The sequence below is a fragment of the Zeugodacus cucurbitae genome, chromosome 6, assembly GCF_028554725.1.
Source record: "Zeugodacus cucurbitae isolate PBARC_wt_2022May chromosome 6, idZeuCucr1.2, whole genome shotgun sequence".
NCBI lineage: Eukaryota > Metazoa > Arthropoda > Insecta > Diptera > Tephritidae > Zeugodacus > Zeugodacus cucurbitae.
Window position 1 is genome coordinate 38,614,692 of NC_071671.1, and position 23,389 is coordinate 38,638,080.

The 23,389-nt window shown below is 34.9% G+C and overlaps 2 protein-coding genes across 13 annotated transcripts in view; both read left to right on the forward strand.

The window, feature by feature from the left end:
- Positions 1–16,928, forward strand: part of LOC105217478 (locomotion-related protein Hikaru genki) — a 28,365-nt gene extending 11,437 nt beyond the window's left edge. For 9 of the 12 annotated variants that reach the window (XM_029043575.2, XM_011192497.3, XM_011192496.3 and 6 more), the window contains exons 3-10: positions 3,893–5,089; positions 5,284–5,508; positions 6,267–6,364; positions 7,048–7,122; positions 8,599–8,935; positions 11,388–11,870; positions 13,654–13,836; positions 14,451–16,928. In XM_029043575.2, coding sequence (XP_028899408.2) covers positions 3,893–5,089; positions 5,284–5,508; positions 6,267–6,364; positions 7,048–7,122; positions 8,599–8,935; positions 11,388–11,870; positions 13,654–13,836; positions 14,451–14,662 — 2,810 coding nt within the window. In that variant the 3' untranslated portion in view covers positions 14,663–16,928. Of the gene's footprint in view, positions 1–3,892; positions 5,090–5,283; positions 5,509–6,266; positions 6,365–7,047; positions 7,123–8,598; positions 8,936–11,387; positions 11,871–13,653; positions 14,298–14,450 lie in introns of those variants that run through there. The other 3 variants (XM_054233327.1, XM_029043577.2, XM_054233328.1) reach the window with 3 other exon arrangements.
- Positions 16,929–18,070: 1,142 nt separating this feature from the next.
- On the forward strand, positions 18,071–20,716 carry LOC128922529 (locomotion-related protein Hikaru genki-like). The gene has a single exon (XM_054233329.1). It carries the CDS (start codon positions 18,134–18,136, stop codon positions 18,449–18,451), a length of 318 nt encoding a protein of 105 aa, XP_054089304.1. The 5' UTR covers positions 18,071–18,133; the 3' UTR covers positions 18,452–20,716.
- Positions 20,717–23,389: the final 2,673 nt, after the last annotated feature.

Consider the following 23,389-nt stretch of genomic DNA (forward strand, 5'->3'; position numbering starts at 1 on the left):
ACCAAGAAAGCATAACTCCTGCGGAAATGTTAATTATAACAATTTTTTCGTTTTTAATTAATGTATTTATTTATTTAAATGATGATTATTTTTATAACTTCTTTCAATTAAGGGATGGCTTTCAAATTTTGAAAAAAAAAATTTGTCTTATTAAATAGTGCAATTGTTTAGAATATTATCCTAATTATAAAATCGATCTGAATAATATTCTAAGAGATATACATATATGTACATATCTTTAAACTAACATTATCTAGTTAATGAACGAAGGATTTTTTGTATTTTTATTATAACAGTTTTTTTGACAAAAAATTTACCTAAAAAGTGTGCTTTTTGGTTAATATTCTGTAAAAAACTCAAAATTCAATAATTTCTTTTTTCCTTCGTTTCGTTTATCTGAAACAATCATGAGTTATGATGTCCACGGCAAGACCTTTTTTTGGACTCGTCATGGGAAATGAAGTGCCAACGGCTGAGCTTTACTTTTGAAATTTGTAAATAAATATGTCACAGAACATTGTTTAAAAATGTTTCTTTGATATGAAACTTTTGAATAATTGAAATAAAAATGATGGTGGGGCATATGTACAACCACAAGCGCGATTCGGAAAATGCATATATGCAATGAAAGTACAAATAAAATTCATGATTTTGTCTTTTGTCTTTGTTTTCGTCAAAAAGCATCGATGTTAGCCATCGATGTCTTGAATCTAAAACTATCGATGCATCGATGTCACTTTCAACGATGTTTTATGTCGATGTTTTATATAAAAATTTGACTTCACACTTTTTCGGGTATTAACTCGAAACCCTCTAATTGGATACGCTTTTTACATTGGAATTCGATTTTTATAAAATACGGAGAATTCGTTAAGGGAATGTGCGCTTGGACAATACTGCAGTTACTTTTATGATTTATTTATACACTTTAATTCTGGCGTAGGCTACTGTGTTAGATCAGAGATTCAAATTACTGCATTTTAAAGATGCTATGGCTAAAAGAAATACTTTTTTTTTTTGTTTCATAAAAAATTCAAAGAATCGCGCTGATACAACAGAATCTTCGGATGAGTGTGAAACAGAATACTCGTTTGATATTTGGAACCAGAATAAACATTTGGTCCACCAAAAGATGAAATGTAAGCTGCCATATTTATCTACAATTACAGGGCCGGAAGGTTGAAGAGAAAGTGTTTCTCGGCTGTTACCCCTACCAATCAGAAGCCAATAGAGTTTGGGTTGACATGAATACTGTGTTTCCGGAGTTGTATAAAGAGGCTTATTAATATTTACACATTGTGGCCACTTCAGTGCCGAGTAAACGATCGTTTTCTAAACCCAGGGCAACTATCACGCAGAAGTAAAATCGAAAAGAAATGACAGTGAAAAAACTTTCCATGTCTTTGTTTTGAAATTCTGTTATTTATTGAGAAAAAACTTTAACAGACATATAATGCTAAGTGAAATAAAATGTATCAACTTAAGACGTACTACATTTCATTTATTTATGCTTCTGCTTCCGTATCCCTTAGCTTTTCAATTATTTAATTAATGGCCGACGTTTTTGATTTCGATGGGTTTTGAAGAAACATCGATACTTCGAACCATCGATGTTTCATTTCACGATGTTTGCATCCCTAACGGTGCAGCAATAAGCAACGAACTCAGATTGGTATAAAAAATTTAAAATGGTCGTGGCTCCTACTTATGGGTTAAAAACTACTTATATCTCCTTATATCTATCTCCTATATATCCTAAAAATTAAAAAAACAAGTAAGGAAAGGCTAAGTTCGGGTGCAACCGAACATTTTATACTCTCGCAATTTATTGAAGAAATTTTATTAAGATAACATTCAAATTAACCCATAAATTCGGCATAAAGTTTAATAGAATAACGAAAATCGTCATATATAGTATATGAGGGCTGAGGTAATTCCTGAACCGATTTCATTCATTTTCATCAGCAAGGTAAACTATATCCAAGACGATGCCCTCACTTAATTTTGCTAAGATAGCTCACATATTAACCAATACATATATGCGGAATAAAGCTCACCGTATTTTTGAAAAACCTATAATTAGGTATATGGGAACTAGGAGAAGATACTTTTGAAAAACCTACAATGAGGTATATGGAGATGTTATGACCCGATTTTAATAATTTTTGGAAAAGAGACACACTATTAGAAGAAAACAATTTCCTCAGAATTAAGTTGAGATATCTGAGAGATTTACCCATATTTTCGGTTAAAATTTATCCTTAGGCGCTGAGTTCAACATGTTCGATATCTGGGGCATTGAAAAGTTATGATCCGTTTTCGACAATTTTTTCGAAAGTGAAGCCAGAGATGATATGCACTATTTGTGTAAAGTTTAATTCCGCTATCTTCATTGGTTCCTTATGTTTGCATTATAAAGTGAAGGAATAAGATGGAATTAAAAATTGAGTTATAAGGAAAGTAGTCGTGGTTGTAAACCGATTTCGCCCATTTTTTGTCCGTGTTATCAGGGTGTCAAGAAAATATTATATACCGAATTTCATTCGAATCGGTCGAGTAGTTCCTGAGATATGGTTTTTGACCCATAAGTGGGCGATGCCACGCCCATTTTCCATTCTGTAAAAAAAGCTGAGTACAGCTCCCTTCTGCTATTTCTTCTGCAAAATTTAGTGTTTCTGACATTTTTCGTTAGTTAGTTAACCCGCTTTAAGTAATATTCAACCTAACCTTCGTATGGGAGTTGGGCGTGGTTATTATCGGATTTCAACTATTTTCATGGTGTGTAGTGGGGTACATAAGAGAACCTACTGCAGAAAGTTTGGTTTATATAGCTTTATTGGTTTGCGAGTTAAATACAAATAACCGATTTGGGGGCGGGGCCACACCCACTTCCGCAAAAAAATTACATCCAAATATGCCCCCTCCTAGTGTGATCCTTTATTCCAAATTTTACTTTTATAACTTCATTTATGGCTTAGTTATGACCCTTTATGTGTTTTTGGTTTTCGCCATTTTGTGGGCGTGGCAATGGTCTGATTCTGCCCATTTTCGAACTTGATCTTCTTATGGTGCCAAGGAATATTTGTGCCAAGTTTCGTCAAGATATCTTAATTTTTACTCAAGTTACAGCTTGCACAGACGGACAGACGGACAGACATCCGGATTTACTATCTGTTTTAATCTACTCGTCACCCTGATCACTTTGGTATATGTATATGACTCTATATCTAACTCGTTTAGATTTGGGTGTTACAAACAACCGTTATGTGAACAAAACTATAATACTCTCTAGCAACTTTGTTGTTGCGAGAGTATAAAAACCGATAATTTTCCAGGTCTTGGATTTTTATACAAAGTAGGAAAGATATTTCAATATAAACTACATATATGTAGAAGTAATAAGTAAATAAAACCTTGCATTAATCCCAATGGAACGGAACCTTGGATACGTTTGACTAATTGTTTAACTCACAAAGATTTACTTTTACCCAAGTAATAAAAAATTGCATTTCATTTTAGCACAGCTACCATTTCTGTAATTTAGTTTAAATTAAAACCACTTAACCTAATTCTTCAGTTTCCCACGCCCCCAATACACCATAAAAGGGTGGGTGTATCTTGTGTTAAATGCAGTATATTTTCCAAGTAAGAGTGGATCTCTAGTGGTTTTACTTCACTGAATGGCAAGCGTTTAAGCGTTTTAATCTTGACACTCGAAGCTAATCGTTGGTACTTCTGTTAATTGCACTTTAGCTCTACATTTCAATTCGAGTGTCTGTGAGGGCTTTACCATGATACTTGATACATTACAACATATTATTCTATGTTACATATACAAAGTAGCATTTTAAACTAATATTTCTTTGAAATATCTTATTAAACTACTTTATAGATGCTTCACCAGGCTGTAAGGCGCCTGATATACGCTTTACAGTCATACGACCGGAAACAACCACTGAGCAGCCATATGCGAAATTTGAGACAACTCAGATATATTTGCCAGAAGACTTTACAACGTCCGATGCGGAGTTTGTCGAAAGGATTAATATTGACCTGACCGCCCGTCAGCCTGGTGTCAAAGACAATAAGATGAGCGCTATCGTTAATCCCTACCAAGTCGATCTGGATGACCAGCACGGCCTGGCAGGGGTGCACGGTGATGACACACTCGCCGCCATCGACGACGAGGAGGACGAGGCGGAAGAGTCCGAAGATGGCACACCCAAACGTAACCAGAATCGGAAATTAAACAAGAAGCGACGTTCTGGATCGGGGCGTCGTCGTCGCATTGAAAACGAAAATGGACAAACACGTGGCCGTGGCAGTCGATACAAGCGTCAGGTGATCCACCATGATCCCGATGCCTCTCCCGATACGGACAAATGGAGCGGTGGTAAATTGGCCGCGGAAGGCGATGTTTACTATGTGCATATTGATGATATTCTAGAGTCGGGCACACCCAACGCCGAGCTCCGGTTAAAGTTGCATAAATTGAAGGGCAAAAACAAGACAAAGAATTCCACATGCACTGACGCCGGAACCAAAGAGCAGTGCAAGCAGGGTTTAGCGAAGAAGAAAAAGAAAAAAGCAAGCTACACCACCTTATCGAAGCAGATTGTAGACAATAAGCCAGTGCAAAATAAAGAACCCAATGCAAAGCATTATCGTAGACGAGGTGATAGTCACGAAGGAAAACGAGGTGAACAACTTATGCTGAATGAAGAGTTGAACCCGAACCAACGTTATCGACGCGCAGCCTTAGGAGCATTGAAGCAGAAACCCGATATGACTGTGAAAGCTTCGGGCAGCTACAACGATTTGGAAGCGAACGTAAATGCGGCAGAAAATAGCGACTTGGAAGCGAAAAGAATTGGACGCGATCATAATAAAACTATCAAAAATACATTTAATAAAATGACTGATGAGCAGCTGCTGGACGATAGCGATGTGCCGGCGGTGTATGGCAATGAGACGGGCGCAGAGGCGCTGCAGCGCGTCAAACGCAAGTCCGGCAAGACAACCGGCGCATTGAGTCGTCCCAAGGGCGGCGGAGATTCCAGCTCAAAGACCACAAGTCGCAAAGATAAAGGTAAGCTAACGGGATGTAAGTCATTCCATTTTACTTTGCTTGATTAACTTTGATTAAATTTTAAAAACTTGTACAATTGTAACATACATAATAATTTTTAAGTTGTTATCTCATATCGCTCAAAATGCATGGTGCTCCAAATATTTCTTACTTTCCACTTTAAATTTACAACAATTCAATTATTATACTTTCAGGTATTTACGATGAAGAAGGAGGTTATGCCCCTGTACATCCTGACGAAACCGATGAAGAAGAGGAGGAGGAGGAAGAGGAAGAAATTGATATTCAACAGCAATTCACTGAAGTTTCTGAAATACGTTTCCCGGGCGAAATCGGACCATTGGGCGATAGGCGATTATGTAAAATACGTTGCGTCAAAGGAAAATGGGTCGGTCCCTTATGCGCCACCAATGAGGAGGGTAAGTGGTGAAAAGCCAACATGCACTCAAACAGCTACATCAAAGCATCGCAAACATTACGGGCATTACCAACTCGAAAAACGTTACAGCAAATACACAAATCATGAAGCAATATAAACACATATACTCGTACATACATACGTAGAAATTAACACGTGACAGCATAAATAGATATAAATACATAGTACATATTTAGCGGCTAATAAAACGACACATTTTCACAACAGCAATCATTTATATGCACTTCAATGAGAATTTATGGAAAATTAAACAAAAAAAAAAGTTTGCAAATAACAGTAAATTCAGGAGAAAAATTCACATACACACACACACGAAAGTAGTAAGACCTGCAGTATTATTTACCAATAAACATGTATACATCTAAGCCTAATTGTAACCAAATGCCGCATTTAATAACATACATACATACTTACATATAATCTAACAATTTACATACATATTTACAACTGCAGTAGATGGAATAAAGCAATGCAAGCCAAATAAATATGATTTCTGAGTACACTGACAATGCACACATTTTGTTTTAATTTTACAACAGTAAACCGAATTTACTCGTACATACCTACATATATGTATATGTACATAGTAATAAGAAAACTCTGATACATATATGTATCTTCACTTGATTCCTATTTACATTTGTACATTTGTATTTGTATATATAAAGTCTGAAGCAGTTCATTGAATATGTAATTTATTTTGAAAATTTCTCACAAATTTGTAACCCATTGCCGTAGACGATAATGGAAATGTGAAATTTCAGCCTCTGTACAAGAGTTGCCATGTGAATCGAATTCCGCCGCATTTGCTATTGAGCTATCGAAATATTTCAGTGGTAAGTTGTGAACAATATCCGCAATACACAAGAACATAGTGGAAATGAGAGTGCTCTATGACAACATTTCACCTCTCGGAATGTTAATATCCTCACATACATACATACATACAAACACGTACATACCCACTTGTACGCTCATTCGCAAACATTTGTTAGGTACATCACAAATTCTACACAGAAGTCAGAATGTTTGAAAGTGCAACGATTCATATGCAATTGCTATTAATTTTGCCAAATGGATATACACACCCACACATACATACATATCTACATGCATACTCGTACCTATATATTAGAATTTATCTGTTGTTAAAAGCTTTTCATCGAAAATATGTTGGTCTACTCTGTGTCAATATGTGATTAATAAAGCAAAGTGGGAATCATAAATTTTTTTGATAGTTTTAAAAGCTCTCAAACTAGTTTGCTTTTCTTTGCACACACCCTTTGTATGCTCTTTTTATTCACATCATATCTTTATCACTCGCTACTTCTTCTATATATACTCGTATTTATGTATGTACATATATAATTGTTGGTTCACCTTTCGTAATCTTTGTTAATTTCTAATAAGCACGCTCCGATTCTATCTCACCCATTATAAGTACGTTCTTACGTTACTCATGCGTATCGTGCGCAAACCAAAATTTCTTTTTCGTCTTATTTAATTTTCTTTCTTGCAGACCCCGATACCGTCCATAAGAGGGTCGCGTCGCAATCGAACTTCCAAATCGACTTTTATTTCCAATACACAAATTGTGAGTTTTAACGTCTTAAACAATTTCGAGTCAATCGCAATGCAAAACGCCTATTCCACACTCGCATCTTCCGCATGCTTCCCGCTATTAAATGACTCAACGGTCGTGCAGGGCCGAGCGTCACGTATGTTCGTGAGTCATGGGTGAGCACTGCGTGCGGATGAGTTGAGCTTGGAAAAGGCGGATAAGCATTGATGAGCACCCTTGTAGTGAAATGAAAATACTTAAAGTAGTTTACATGCTGTTGGAGGGTACAAAGTAGATGATGCTTGCACTTGGTAGTGAACTATTGATTTAGATTTGCATTTGGACGAATATTTTGATAGCTGAGTAACGATCCACATTTTTGCATTCACCAAGCACTTCAACTCACTTAACATTTTTCAAGCCCGCAGCTTATAAATAGAACTGCGTTCTCAGACACCCATGAGTTCCATATCGAGCAGTGGTGCTTAAGGCTCTTTTTATTCTCTTATCGTAGACGTTTACACACATACGAAAAAGCCAGCACTAAATATTTTAATTTTACTTACTTATACATTTTTCAATAATAAAAAAATAGTGGTTGACATAATAATGAATTGACAATGCTGGACAAGAGCACAAGAGACGCTCCATTGTTTCTCTTAAACATATCTGCAGTTATCTCAATCCGTCAGCCTCATCTTAAAGGCGTGTGCCGCCCCCCGACAGTGGCCTGTGAGTATTCCCACCATACTCCTACAGTCCTTTCATTCGAGCGACAGTAGGAATTTTGTGTATTTCTAGTCCACCAATTTACACATGGCTTCCACTGTTTTACACCCGGTATTTTTTATCAACGCGTTATGATCTTCCTCGTCAAGCTCCTGCCACGCACCTACCCCATCCACCATTTTCGAGCCATCCTTAAACATATTTAATGTGTTGCAAGAGGCTGTCGTATCTATGCGCCAGCTATCTTTTCCTCGGAATGTTCTTTCCCAGTTGAGCAATGGGGTCAAGTATTTGGTACTTGCCCGACAGTAGTCGGACGGCAATTTGATTCGCCGTTAATACACCTATCTTCAAACCAAATATATTTAGAACGGGGATATGTGGACACAGACAGTTAACTTAAACAATGTATGTCAACCACTGATTATTTATCAAAAAAGAAGAATGCCGGAAATTTTCGCAATAGAACTAAGCACCAGACACTGACACACATTAACAAAATACCAAGTATGTTTTTTCCGTCACAAAAACACTAATCACACTGTCTTGTCAGCCATTCTGCGTGGCTCTTTTTTGTAATCTGCATTTTGGCTCGTGCTGTTGCTCATCTCTATATCTTTTTTCTCTCTATCTGTCTGCGCCTGTTAATATTTCTACTAACTTCTTCAACTTAATAAAATGAATGATAAAATAACAACATTTCTACTACAAACTTTTAATGCTCCACCCTGTATATTATAAAAACCAAATGCAATTTGTCAAATCGTTCGCCACTCTCAGAATGTTGGCTGGGACTTGCCACATGGACACTCATTACAGGCACGCTGCAAAGATCTGGGCATGTATAAGCTTCTCGGAGAATCTCGTGTGCTCTGCTCAAACGGGCTCTGGGCACCGCGAATGCCATCCTGTGTACCCACAACATTACTTACAAATTTTTCCGATGACAGCGCGCCATCTATTCGCATCAAGGTTTTCAATGGCTCTGGAGCATTCGAGCCATCTGGGGTACTGGCCGTACTGCCGCAGAGTTCAATCTTATTGGATTGCATGTATCCACGGGTGCGGGGCATCCCCGATTGGACATGGACCAGTTGGTACAGGCAGTATATAACAGGTACATATATACAACTATATATACATAACAAGTAAGGAAGGGCTAAGTTCGGGTGTAACCGAACATTTTATACCCTCGCAATTTATTTATTTAATTTTATTAATATAACGCACAATTTGACCCACATATTCGCCATAAAGTCCATTAAAAAAACAAAAATCAGTATATGGACATTTCCGTCATGTCGATTGTCACACACATTTCAACTAAAACAAATGATGAACTAAAATGTTTTTTAAATTTGATAGTGTGATTTTTTAATAGCTCTTTATTAACCCTACATTTAGTGATAAGGTTGATTTTTCAACGATTTTCATTTTCAAGATAATTGCAAAAAACCAAGCCATTCTCACGGGACAAAAAATGGAAGTCGTTTTTCCAGACAACGATTCAAACGCCGATTTTTGCCAATTCAGCATTTGGGGGCTACACATTACGTTAATCTGGAAGAGATTTCGTTGGTGAAGCCACAAAGCCTTTTGAAATTCGCAACAAGCGCAGGCATCCTAAAGGATGATTACTTCTCATTAACTAAGTGACGGCACACAATCTGGTATCGCAAAGGACCAAAAATGGTCTATGTGTGGCTTTTTAGTCTACCAGAATAACCTAACCTAACCTATTTTACGACAATCTTGCAAATATGCGACACCATTTTCAGTGGCATTCATGGCATGCTTACAATTAATTCACAATCAGCTGATATTGCTACAATATTGCCAAAGACCATACCATTACCATATTGCAAATTTACCATTTTCATATATTATAATTACGACGTTAAATGAGTACCACTAATGTAAAAGTATCTATTTACTCACTTAAGTCAATTTTATAAGACAAAAATAATTTAAAATTTTTCAATTCCACACCTACGATGTCTCACGGGACCAATTTTAAGTAGTTACTAAAATCTCAAATATTCTGATTTTTGAACAAGGTTTTTTTTATTTTAATTGTATAAAAATTGACTTTACATCCAAAATTTTGCCAGCTTTTGCGATAGGATAATAAGGGAGCAAAAACTAACAGTAATTAGCAATCGGATACTTTATTATGCATTTCATTTTGCTCTTTGTATCCTTATAAAGCTTTTACACAGAGCACAAATTATTTAATAATATGTTTCTTTAATAATTTTCTCTGAAACACACAGTAGAAAAATCGAAATGAGAAAAGTAGCTCCTATGCGACTTGGCTTTCGTATATCTCGTAATTGGTTATGATTAAATTTAGAATTAATTTAATATAAATAAACTATGAATATATGCAAAAACTTTGTAATTCTAATAATGTTTAATATTTTGTCTGTGGTGGACCTTCTGGCGCTGGGTAATTCATGGACCGATTTTAACTATTTTTGCCACCTAGCAATATTCTATCCAAGATTATATGCTCACTCAATTTTGCTGATATATTTCACATATTAACCGATATATATATGGTATTAAGTCCAATGCAAGTTTGAAACCCGAAATATTAGGTATATAGGAACTAGGGGATGTTATGACCCGATTTCAGTCAATTTTGGCACGGAGACATATTATTAGAAGGAAAATATTCCCTCTGAATTTTTTCAACATATCTGAGAGACAGATTATATTCCTATATTCGTTCGTTAAAAAAATTTATTAGAAGAACTGAGGTCCTCATGTTCGATACATGGGGCCTTGAAAACATATAGTCCGACGCCCATTTAAAACTTTGTAAACCAATTTCAGTGCAGCACTTCTGTACCATCTTTACCATGAAATTTAAGGTTTCTGGTGTTTTTCCTTAATGAATTAAAGCATTTTTAGTAGTTTTCAACATAACCTTTGTATGGGAGGTGGGCGTGGTTTAATCCGCTTTCTTTCAGTTTTGGACTGTATAAGGAAGTGGCTAAAAGAAGCGACTATATAGAGTTTGGTTAATATAACTGTAGTAGTTTACGAGATATGTACAAAAAACTTAATAGGGGCCGCCACGCCCACTTTCCCAAAAAAATACTCTCAAATATGCCCCTTCCTATTGCGATCCCTTGTACCAAATTTTACCTTTATAACTTTATTTATGGCTTAGTTATGACACTTTATAGCTTTTTGGATTTCGTCATATTGTGGTTGTGGAATATGTGTACCAAATTTCATTAAGATATTTCAATTTTTACTCAAGTTATCGCTTGCACAGACAGATGGGCGGACGGACAGATATCCGGATTTCACTCGTCATCCCGATCATTTATATATACATATATCCCCATATCTAACTCTTTTATTTCTGTGTGACACAAACAACCGGTATGTGACCAAAACTATAATACTCTCACAGCAACTTTGTTGCAAGGGTATAAATACAGTTGACAACCATTAATGTGTTAAGGTTGTGAAGTTCATTGAACTATTTTAAACATTCATAGTCTTTTCTTAAATCATTTACACTATTGTGTGGTTTTTGTCTGTTCGATTTTTAGGCTGGTCACACGAAGACAAGAATCTACGATATCGCTTGACAATTAAGGACATACAAAACAGCGATTCGGGCACATTTACTTGCACTTCACCACGGGGCTTGACTAATAGCATTGCAATTGTTGTGGCCACCTCGACATGTCCGCAGCTACCAGAACCGGTGTCGCCGCTCACGCTACGCTTGGAGGGTAATAAGCTCGGACAGCGCGCCATGTATCGCTGCCCTCCAGGTTATCGCATCGATGGTGTTGCGAATGCAACGTGCTTGGCCTCGGGTAATTGGTCATCGCCGCCGCCCACTTGTCAGGCTGTGCAGTGTCCCCGTTTGGCTTTGGACGATCCACATTTGAGTTTGATCGAGCTAAATACGTCGGCGTGGGGGCGGGCGATGTTCAAATGCCAATGGGGCTTCAAGCTGACCGGCCCGCCGAGACTGGACTGTGAGCCGACGGGTGTGTGGAGTGGCCCAGTACCGCGTTGTAAAGGTGAGTAATTGTCATAAAGTATTTAAAAAACGTTTGACATTTCAAGATGAAGGTGAAGTTTTTGAAACCGATATGTTTTGCAAAATTTAATTTAACTTTTATTTATTCCACAAAAGAAGCAACGAGTACCAAGCGTGTGAACATACTAAGTTAACGTTTGTAAATATGAGCTTTTCGGCAGTTAAGTCATTCGTAGAATCCATAGTCGACTTCGAAAATATGTCTGTATAAATTGTATTGCCCTATTAGTTCAACCTGTTGATGACCATTGTATTGTAGGTAGACTCAGTAATTAATTATTTTTAATTTGAAGAAAAGGGATTTGAAAAGATGGATCCTTTACTTAATCCCTGTTTTACAAAATATCCCATCTTCTCTGAAGATCATATGTATAGGAGCTTTGGATGCTGGGATATATACGACTAGTAAACCACTCCGGCTTCGCACGGGTTTAAAGAAACATTTCAATAGTTATAAGTTTTTACACACTTATACACACTCTCCCATACATGTACTTAGTACAATTTAAAAAAGTAAAATGAGGAAAATTTGAACCTGAAATTATATTTTATTTGCAATGAGCTAAAACTTGATTACGACCTCTTGTCTTTGGTGTCCGTTGTCTTTCTCTCTGATTATGAAGACGCTGCACACGCTCCGTACTCGACTCTCAAGCGCGTACTTGGCAGGTTTTGGAATTGAAAGATTGAGATTCTCCATCACTGAGTCCTTTTTATACCTTCACCTGGGAACTATTTTCAGAAAGTTGAGATTCTAGCAGTAAATATAGTATATGTTACTCGGGTTGAATGTAGCTTTCTAATGGTGCAATTTTTTGCATCGGCACAGTAGTTTTTAAGTTTACTCATTACAAAATTCCTCCTTTCCTCTTTGTAATAGAAGTACAGATTTTCATTGCAAATGGTTTTTTTTTTGAGAGTCATGAATATTCGAATTTCCTTATTTACATTTTTAATTTCGGATTCCAACGAATGTTGACTGTATAGTATATAATATCAAATTCAGTTGACGTCTTTGTAATGCAACCTATGATAAGAGTGAAAAGTTACCTGATTCTAACAAGCTTCGTATTACTATATTTTGTTACTGACTGTGAGGGTAACCCAAAGGATAGGTTTTTGTATAGAGTCCACAGACATCCATTTATTGGCAAAAGATCGCAAATGCAGGAACACATAGTACGCATATCGACACTGATCCTTGCCTACACGTCAAAGGAGCCAACTAAAAACCAGAAGCACTGCCGAGTAGGGACTGCTTTTGGCGTTGTCAGCATCAGCATCATGCAAAGTACGAGAATAATTGAATTCTTTATTGACAACTTAAACAGGCGACGCGAGCGGTGGTTGCTGTGCGACAAGAAATGACCAGCGTCAACGCCAGCAGAGTTGAAAGTTGGAAGGCGACATAACCATACTATTCGTACCACATTTTCACTTTAATAAACGCGGCCAGTAGCTTAATGTTTTCCGATTTGTGCGTCTCGTTTTGTTAATATTACTTTTCGTTTGTTTTTAGTTCTGCAATAGACATGTAAATTTCTTTCTTTTCGTATAATATTCTATGCCATGTTTTCCCTCATTGTTTTTATTCCGTTTTGAAGTTTTTTTTTTTTGTAAATGCAACATACATATTTCACTGCATCATCGCCATCTGCTCTCTTTCTTCTCGCTTTGCTCTATCTTGCACTCGTCAACCCCATCATCTACCCCATCAAAATGAAAAATCACGCGCATGAAAAATGAAATTTATAATGAAACAGCCATCCAATGTTCGACGCCGGTGGCGCCGCTAAATGGACGCATAGGCGGCACCAATTTGAATCAGCGCCGTCTCACCGTGGGCGCATTGGTCACATTCAGCTGCAACGAGGGGCACACGCTGGTCGGCGAGCCAAGCATCATTTGCACCGAAACTGGACTCTGGTCGCATCCGCCACCATTTTGTAAGTAATACCCCAAGCAGTAAAACAATAACCAAACCAAAAAGTTGTTGTTAAATTGAAAATGCAGAAGTTGCGCGAATCTGTTCACACTCACTCAATACTCACACGCAAACACAAACACGCACACACACACAGAGAGACCTATGTATGTATCCGTTAGCTTTCAAGTACACATGCAGGCATAGTGGCGTTGTGTGTGCGTGTGTGTGTATGTGTTGAAAATAATTGGCAGAAGCACAAGAATTACGAACAGGCGAAAAGGGAAATCAAAAACCATGCAGAGTTTTGCGGTTCGGTTCAAGGGAAAATTGGCAATTTTCTATTTACCAATCTGTAATTTCTTTGCAACAATTTTAAACATTAAACAGTTGAACAATCAATCGATGACTAATAAACCGTAATCAAAAAGCCGATTACTCGTCCATGTGTTTGCATGCATGTAGAAGCGTATGCGCCTATACGAGTTTACATATGTACATACAAACATATGTATCTCAGTTAGCCTTTTATGAAGAAGTCTCATCAGTTTCGCTTCATTCTCTCATTCTATGTACAAATCTGTGTATCTCTTTACTCTATCGCCGTTTCATCGGCCGCTCACCTTACACCGGCAGGCAAATCGCAATGCCCTTATCCCGGCGATCCATCAAATGGTTTAATAGCGCCGCTCAAATTCAATTACGATTCCGGCGATTACCTGAGTGTCCAGTGTCGGCCTGGTTTTGTGCAGTACAGCGAGAATGGTCCGCCGGAGCGTCCAAAATGTCAACCGGATGGAAATTGGTCCGGACCGGTACCTAAGTGCCGCAGCTATGAGGAAGTGTAGCTAATCAAAATGGCGGACATGATGATGCCGGAGTCATCTGACGAGTCCACACAACTGCAGCAACACCAAAACAGCATGCTTCGTTATTAGCAACAGAACACAAGCTTAAAGGCCTTCAAGTAGAGGGTAAGAGGCAGAAACGTAGCATCAAACTTATGAATATGTATGGCCATAATCAACGAAGCTGCATAAATAGTAGACAAAAATTTATGGAGACCCAAACAGCAGCACATACACGCACACACATCGTATCATGTATGGTATAGTGTACCTTGGGGTAAACGGTTGGGACAAATACGATGCTCACACACACGCACACATAATATACACGTATGGTCCACAAACATCTATTTGAAATCCACAAATTACTCTGCAGGAAATGAACTACTTCGAAATTGTTTAAGCATTGGCTTTTTGAGAAAAATTACTTTGATATAAATTAAATAGTTTCACCTTCTTCTATATTTATAATAATAAACCTAAAGTAAAATTCCAATACGCTCGTTTTATGGGCATGTGTTTATGTGTAATTCGCAATATTGCTACACTAGAGTGTTGTAAAATTCAACTGAAGGGTAATAAATGTAAAATCACAGAAGTTATCCGCTAAATTCTTTAGTGTTTTCAAAAATGTGCATTGAGTGAAATTTTAACAAGTTCTTGATGTGTTTATAAAATAATGACTTACATTCGAAATATTATATTGCTATTTTGTATTTTAAAACTTCAAAAGATCGCTTCTCTAAATTTCTATATTTTGTGGTTGATATTTAATGGGAGCATAAATCAAATACGGATGGTAATGAATTGAAATAAATCGAGAGCACAAATTTTGCTATAAAAATTGTATTCTAAAATTATTATTAGCTGTAATTGCAAACTGAAGTTCTTGTTAAAACATTTCCTGCAGGGTACGAATTTCAATCGAAATAGGTACACAATTAGTGAACTGTATAAGTTTTAATTACAAACCAACATACTACAACAATTATGTATACAGCTATGTAATATAATATTGTTTGTTGCGAATGATAAATATACAGCACAAAATATTTATAAATCTTCAGTGAGCGCGTTAACTGATAAAAAAAATAAAAATTTTAAAATGTATCTGTGTATTTGTAAAAAAGCTAGGCGTTTAGTGCAGAGTTATATAATTTGGAGGAAATGTTAATTCTTGCAAAGAAACAATTTTTTGCTCTAGTGTATTAAAGAGTATTTACTAGGATAAGCGTTGTTAAAATTTAAAGTAAAAATTATTAAAAACTTATATTTAAAAACGGGTAATTGCTGATATATTTACAACACCTTAAATCGTATGAAATCAGAAAAAGGTTAAATATATGTACGTATATTAATTTGGAATATAGTATCCGTATATTGTGCAACATTTGTGCTTTTCATTATTGGCCTACAAGGTGCTCATAAAAATACATATTCTGTCTCTTAATATATTGTATAATAAATCTAAATTGCAAAGAGAACTTCCAATTAATGAAACTCCAATAAAATGAAGCGAAAAAATAAGCTTTAATGCTCTAGTGAACTAGTTCGACTGAAGATATCATTTCTAATTCAATAAATAATAATTATCAGTAGCAATACCACTGAGTTCACGTGTTTAGGTTAACTCTCAACAGTAAAATATTACAAAAGTGATTTACGAAAACTTGAAATGAATTACGAGCAAAACCCAAACGAAACTGCAAATATTCAATTTATAATTTAATTAATTTAATAATGAATAAGAGTATTGTTGCAATAAGCAGTTAGTAGGCTTATGCGTACATATAAATATAGCAGTCATATATATCACATATGTATGTATGCACATATGAAACTTCCAAATACTGCTTTTGAGTGCTACAAGTTGACCGCAAACTCATATTTCAGCTACTTAAATTTAAATCTGCACGAATTAGTAAGTTTTCCTTTCTCTCGAACACTAAACGATTATATTATATAAATAAATATCTACTTATATACACATATATATACATATATATATATATATATATAAGATATAACAGTTAAATTGTCCAAATAAAAATGATATATTGTACTGTAAAATACACATTTAAGCTTATTTATGTATGTATGTAAGTTATGCGAAAACGACGGAGAATTGAAAAAGTATGTGATCATTTAAAGGCAAAAGTATTTAAAAAGTAATAACAATGTATTGTAATAGAAAGTTAAAATGAATTATAGCGAAACGAATACATATTGAAAATAAAGTGCATATCTGAGGGAAGTGAAAGGAGAATCTGCACAAGTTTCATTTCACGCGACGAACACTAGAAAGGTAAGTTGTAAAGAACTGATAATGATAATAAAAAGAAACTGACAACACAAACATATCGGAACGTGTTTAAGGAAATATCAAATACCTAAACCTAACCTTAAAACCTATCAACATCTCTCGAACATGCTAAACTACCTAACCCACTTCCTAGTCACATTTTTACTCCATAATTATAAATACGTATATGTACACATTTCCGCACTTCGTCCATTTTCTATAATATATATAACATTCAACAAAGATAGTTTATAATAATAATAAAATATGTAATTCAAACGACGTCAATTAAGTAGCATCTGAAGACAATAATTTGATCTCTAACTTGTTCAACTGAATTGTCGACACACCTGTCAAAGTTCAACAGATTTCCATGTCATGTTGTGCGTTCTGTAATCAAATACATGTTAAACGTATCAAACTTATCCTTTATGTGACAGAACTCATCTATGGAAGTGCTATCGCAATTCACATTTTGAGAAAATTTATTATAACGGGGGAATTAGGACTAGATCAAGGTCTAGACCGATTTGGACACTATTTTGGGCATATTGAAGCTAGGTAAAGATCCAGTTTGAATAATCTATTTCCATGAAATTTTATTAAGATAACATACAATTTGATCTATATATTCGATAGAAAGCGTACCACTATAACGAAACTCATTGTATATATGTAGATATATAGTAAAGGCTGAAGTAATTCCTGGATCGATTTCACCCATTGTCGCCAACATACTAAACGATTTTGGTTTTTGACTCTAAAGTAGCGACGCTACGGACATTATACATTTTGTGCTCCAATATGAATGAAACCTTTTAATACCATTTTTTGCCCATCTTTAATTATAATATAATTCCATAAGTTTTCGCACTCGATAATAGAACTTTTTCTCCGTGAGAGCCGTTGGTTGACATGGATTGTAGTTATTTTTAATAACTGGATTCAGTAGCAAATAATTTTAAATTTACTCATATATCTTTCAATCGTCATCAGTTCTGCCCTTAAGAACAATGCGATAGTTTTAGTTTCGTCCATTAAAAATGAAATATGTATATAATTATTTTTAGCTATGACTGAATGAGAATTATAAAACGCACTTTAATTCATTTTACTCTATACGAGTTTACATATGTACATACAAACATATGTATCTCAGTTAGCCTTTTATGAAGAAGTCTCATCAGTTTCGCTTCATTCTCTCATTCTATGTACAAATCTGTGTATCTCTTTACTCTATCGCCGTTTCATCGGCCGCTCACCTTACACCGGCAGGCAAATCGCAATGCCCTTATCCCGGCGATCCATCAAATGGTTTAATAGCGCCGCTCAAATTCAATTACGATTCCGGCGATTACCTGAGTGTCCAGTGTCGGCCTGGTTTTGTGCAGTACAGCGAGAATGGTCCGCCGGAGCGTCCAAAATGTCAACCGGATGGAAATTGGTCCGGACCGGTACCTAAGTGCCGCAGCTATGAGGAAGTGTAGCTAATCAAAATGGCGGACATGATGATGCCGGAGTCATCTGACGAGTCCACACAACTGCAGCAACACCAAAACAGCATGCTTCGTTATTAGCAACAGAACACAAGCTTAAAGGCCTTCAAGTAGAGGGTAAGAGGCAGAAACGTAGCATCAAACTTATGAATATGTATGGCCATAATCAACGAAGCTGCATAAATAGTAGACAAAAATTTATGGAGACCCAAACAGCAGCACATACACGCACACACATCGTATCATGTATGGTATAGTGTACCTTGGGGTAAACGGTTGGGACAAATACGATGCTCACACACACGCACACATAATATACACGTATGGTCCACAAACATCTATTTGAAATCCACAAATTACTCTGCAGGAAATGAACTACTTCGAAATTGTTTAAGCATTGGCTTTTTGAGAAAAATTACTTTGATATAAATTAAATAGTTTCACCTTCTTCTATATTTATAATAATAAACCTAAAGTAAAATTCCAATACGCTCGTTTTATGGGCATGTGTTTATGTGTAATTCGCAATATTGCTACACTAGAGTGTTGTAAAATTCAACTGAAGGGTAATAAATGTAAAATCACAGAAGTTATCCGCTAAATTCTTTAGTGTTTTCAAAAATGTGCATTGAGTGAAATTTTAACAAGTTCTTGATGTGTTTATAAAATAATGACTTACATTCGAAATATTATATTGCTATTTTGTATTTTAAAACTTCAAAAGATCGCTTCTCTAAATTTCTATATTTTGTGGTTGATATTTAATGGGAGCATAAATCAAATACGGATGGTAATGAATTGAAATAAATCGAGAGCACAAATTTTGCTATAAAAATTGTATTCTAAAATTATTATTAGCTGTAATTGCAAACTGAAGTTCTTGTTAAAACATTTCCTGCAGGGTACGAATTTCAATCGAAATAGGTACACAATTAGTGAACTGTATAAGTTTTAATTACAAACCAACATACTACAACAATTATGTATACAGCTATGTAATATAATATTGTTTGTTGCGAATGATAAATATACAGCACAAAATATTTATAAATCTTCAGTGAGCGCGTTAACTGATAAAAAAAATTAAAATTTTAAAATGTATCTGTGTATTTGTAAAAAAGCTAGGCGTTTAGTGCAGAGTTATATAATTTGGAGGAAATGTTAATTCTTGCAAAGAAACAATTTTTTGCTCTAGTGTATTAAAGAGTATTTACTAGGATAAGCGTTGTTAAAATTTAAAGTAAAAATTATTAAAAACTTATATTTAAAAACGGGTAATTGCTGATATATTTACAACACCTTAAATCGTATGAAATCAGAAAAAGTTAAATATATGTACGTATATTAATTTGGAATATAGTATCCGTATATTGTGCAACATTTGTGCTTTTCATTATTGGCCTACAAGGTGCTCATAAAAATACATATTCTGTCTCTTAATATATTGTATAATAAATCTAAATTGCAAAGAGAACTTCCAATTAATGAAACTCCAATAAAATGAAGCGAAAAAATAAGCTTTAATGCTCTAGTGAACTAGTTCGACTGAAGATATCATTTCTAATTCAATAAATAATAATTATCAGTAGCAATACCACTGAGTTCACGTGTTTAGGTTAACTCTCAACAGTAAAATATTACAAAAGTGATTTACGAAAACTTGAAATGAATTACGAGCAAAACCCAAACGAAACTGCAAATATTCAATTTATAATTTAATTAATTTAATAATGAATAAGAGTATTGTTGCAATAAGCAGTTAGTAGGCTTATGCGTACATATAAATATAGCAGTCATATATATCACATATGTATGTATGCACATATGAAACTTCCAAATACTGCTTTTGAGTGCTACAAGTTGACCGCAAACTCATATTTCAGCTACTTAAATTTAAATCTGCACGAATTAGTAAGTTTTCCTTTCTCTCGAACACTAAACGATTATATTATATAAATAAATATCTACTTATATACACATATATATACATATATATATATATATATATAAGATATAACAGTTAAATTGTCCAAATAAAAATGATATATTGTACTGTAAAATACACATTTAAGCTTATTTATGTATGTATGTAAGTTATGCGAAAACGACGGAGAATTGAAAAAGTATGTGATCATTTAAAGGCAAAAGTATTTAAAAAGTAATAACAATGTATTGTAATAGAAAGTTAAAATGAATTATAGCGAAACGAATACATATTGAAAATAAAGTGCATATCTGAGGGAAGTGAAAGGAGAATCTGCACAAGTTTCATTTCACGCGACGAACACTAGAAAGGTAAGTTGTAAAGAACTGATAATGATAATAAAAAGAAACTGACAACACAAACATATCGGAACGTGTTTAAGGAAATATCAAATACCTAAACCTAACCTTAAAACCTATCAACATCTCTCGAACATGCTAAACTACCTAACCCACTTCCTAGTCACATTTTTACTCCATAATTATAAATACGTATATGTACACATTTCCGCACTTCGTCCATTTTCTATAATATATATAACATTCAACAAAGATAGTTTATAATAATAATAAAATATGTAATTCAAACGACGTCAATTAAGTAGCATCTGAAGACAATAATTTGATCTCTAACTTGTTCAACTGAATTGTCGACACACCTGTCAAAGTTCAACAGATTTCCATGTCATGTTGTGCGTTCTGTAATCAAATACATGTTAAACGTATCAAACTTATCCTTTATGTGACAGAACTCATCTATGGAAGTGCTATCGCAATTCACATTTTGAGAAAATTTATTATAACGGGGGAATTAGGACTAGATCAAGGTCTAGACCGATTTGGACACTATTTTGGGCATATTGAAGCTAGGTAAAGATCCAGTTTGAATAATCTATTTCCATGAAATTTTATTAAGATAACATACAATTTGATCTATATATTCGATAGAAAGCGTACCACTATAACGAAACTCATTGTATATATGTAGATATATAGTAAAGGCTGAAGTAATTCCTGGATCGATTTCACCCATTGTCGCCAACATACTAAACGATTTTGGTTTTTGACTCTAAAGTAGCGACGCTACGGACATTATACATTTTGTGCTCCAATATGAATGAAACCTTTTAATACCATTTTTTGCCCATCTTTAATTATAATATAATTCCATAAGTTTTCGCACTCGATAATAGAACTTTTTCTCCGTGAGAGCCGTTGGTTGACATGGATTGTAGTTATTTTTAATAACTGGATTCAGTAGCAAATAATTTTAAATTTACTCATATATCTTTCAATCGTCATCAGTTCTGCCCTTAAGAACAATGCGATAGTTTTAGTTTCGTCCATTAAAAATGAAATATGTATATAATTATTTTTAGCTATGACTGAATGAGAATTATAAAACGCACTTTAATTCATTTTACTCTATTGGTCCACATATTTCAATTTTTTATCGAGTCCCCTTCTCAGTAGTCTTCTTGATATGTTTTAGCAAAAATCTGTATAAATTTCATTCATTAGTTTACATGAGAAATTGAAAAATATAATTTCGATTATGTCTATCAACATACATACATATTTAGCATTCCTGAAAATTAAAAACTGAACTTGAAAAAGTGAGTAAGTAAGGAAAGGCTAAATTCGGGTGCAACCGAACATTTTATACTCTCGCAATTTATTGGTATATTTTTATCAAGATAACACACAATTTGGCCCATATATTCGGCATAAAGTCCAATAGAAATACGAAATTTATCATATATAGTATATATGCTGAAGTAATTCCTGAACCGATTTCACCAATTTTCAGCTCCAACATACATTATACCTAAGATTATATGCTCACTTAATTTTAATAAGATATTTCATATATTAACCGATTTATAAACTATTAAGCCCATCGTATTTTGTTTTGGGCTATCGACACAACCTTATACAATTGAACTATAACAAAAATATTTTAACAAAGCAACAATGATAACCTTCAAAATATTATTTTTTTGTTTTCTCTTTTTATATTTTTCTTCTCAACTCGAATAAAATTCTCTTATTATTATCTTCCTCGCAATTTTTCCATATTTACTCACTTTCTAATCTTTTTCTGACCTTCCACGAATATTTCAAGACTAAAATTAGCCAGATCGGGTTGGCCGTTCTCGTTTTTTTCGGCACAAACGAACAGCAATTTATTTTTATTATATTCTCGCAACAAAAGTTGCTAAAGAGAGTATTATAGTTTTGTTCACATAACGGTTGTGTGTAACACCTAAAACTAAAAGAGTTAGATATAGAGTCATATATACCAAAGTGATCAGGGTGACGAGTAGATTTGAAATCCGGATGTCTGTCCGTCCGTCCGTCTGTCCGTCTGTGCAAGCTGTAACTTGAGTAAAAATTAAGATATCTTGACGAAACTTTTTTTTTTTTTTTTTCATATAATTCTTTATTTATTGAATCTGCTCTTTGGAGCCTAACAATAAGTTATAAAATCTTAATTCTAATTAAAACTAGACAAGAATGATTACAAGAATGTAATAAAGCATTAGCCAATGGGTTTGGGTGATCGCGGAGTTTGGACAAATATTTATTTCTGCTGTTCTCTACTTCTTCCTTTACCATGAGAATACCAAGATCTTTATGGATATTTTCATTACGCATATACCATGGTGAGCACGTGATTGTTCTAAGCATTTTTGATTGGAATCTCTGAATTATATCGATATTGGTTGCACAGGTCGTACCCCACAGTTGGATGCCGTACATCCAAATCGGCTTTATGACCGCGTTGTATAATAGAACTTTGTTGTCTAGGCTAAGTTTTGAATTTTTATTTAAAAGCCAATTTAAATGTGCTGCTCTTATCTTCATGCAGGTTATTTTGCACGATATGTGTTTTCTCCACGTGAGCCTTCTATCCAAGTGAATACCAAGATATGTTACTTCAGT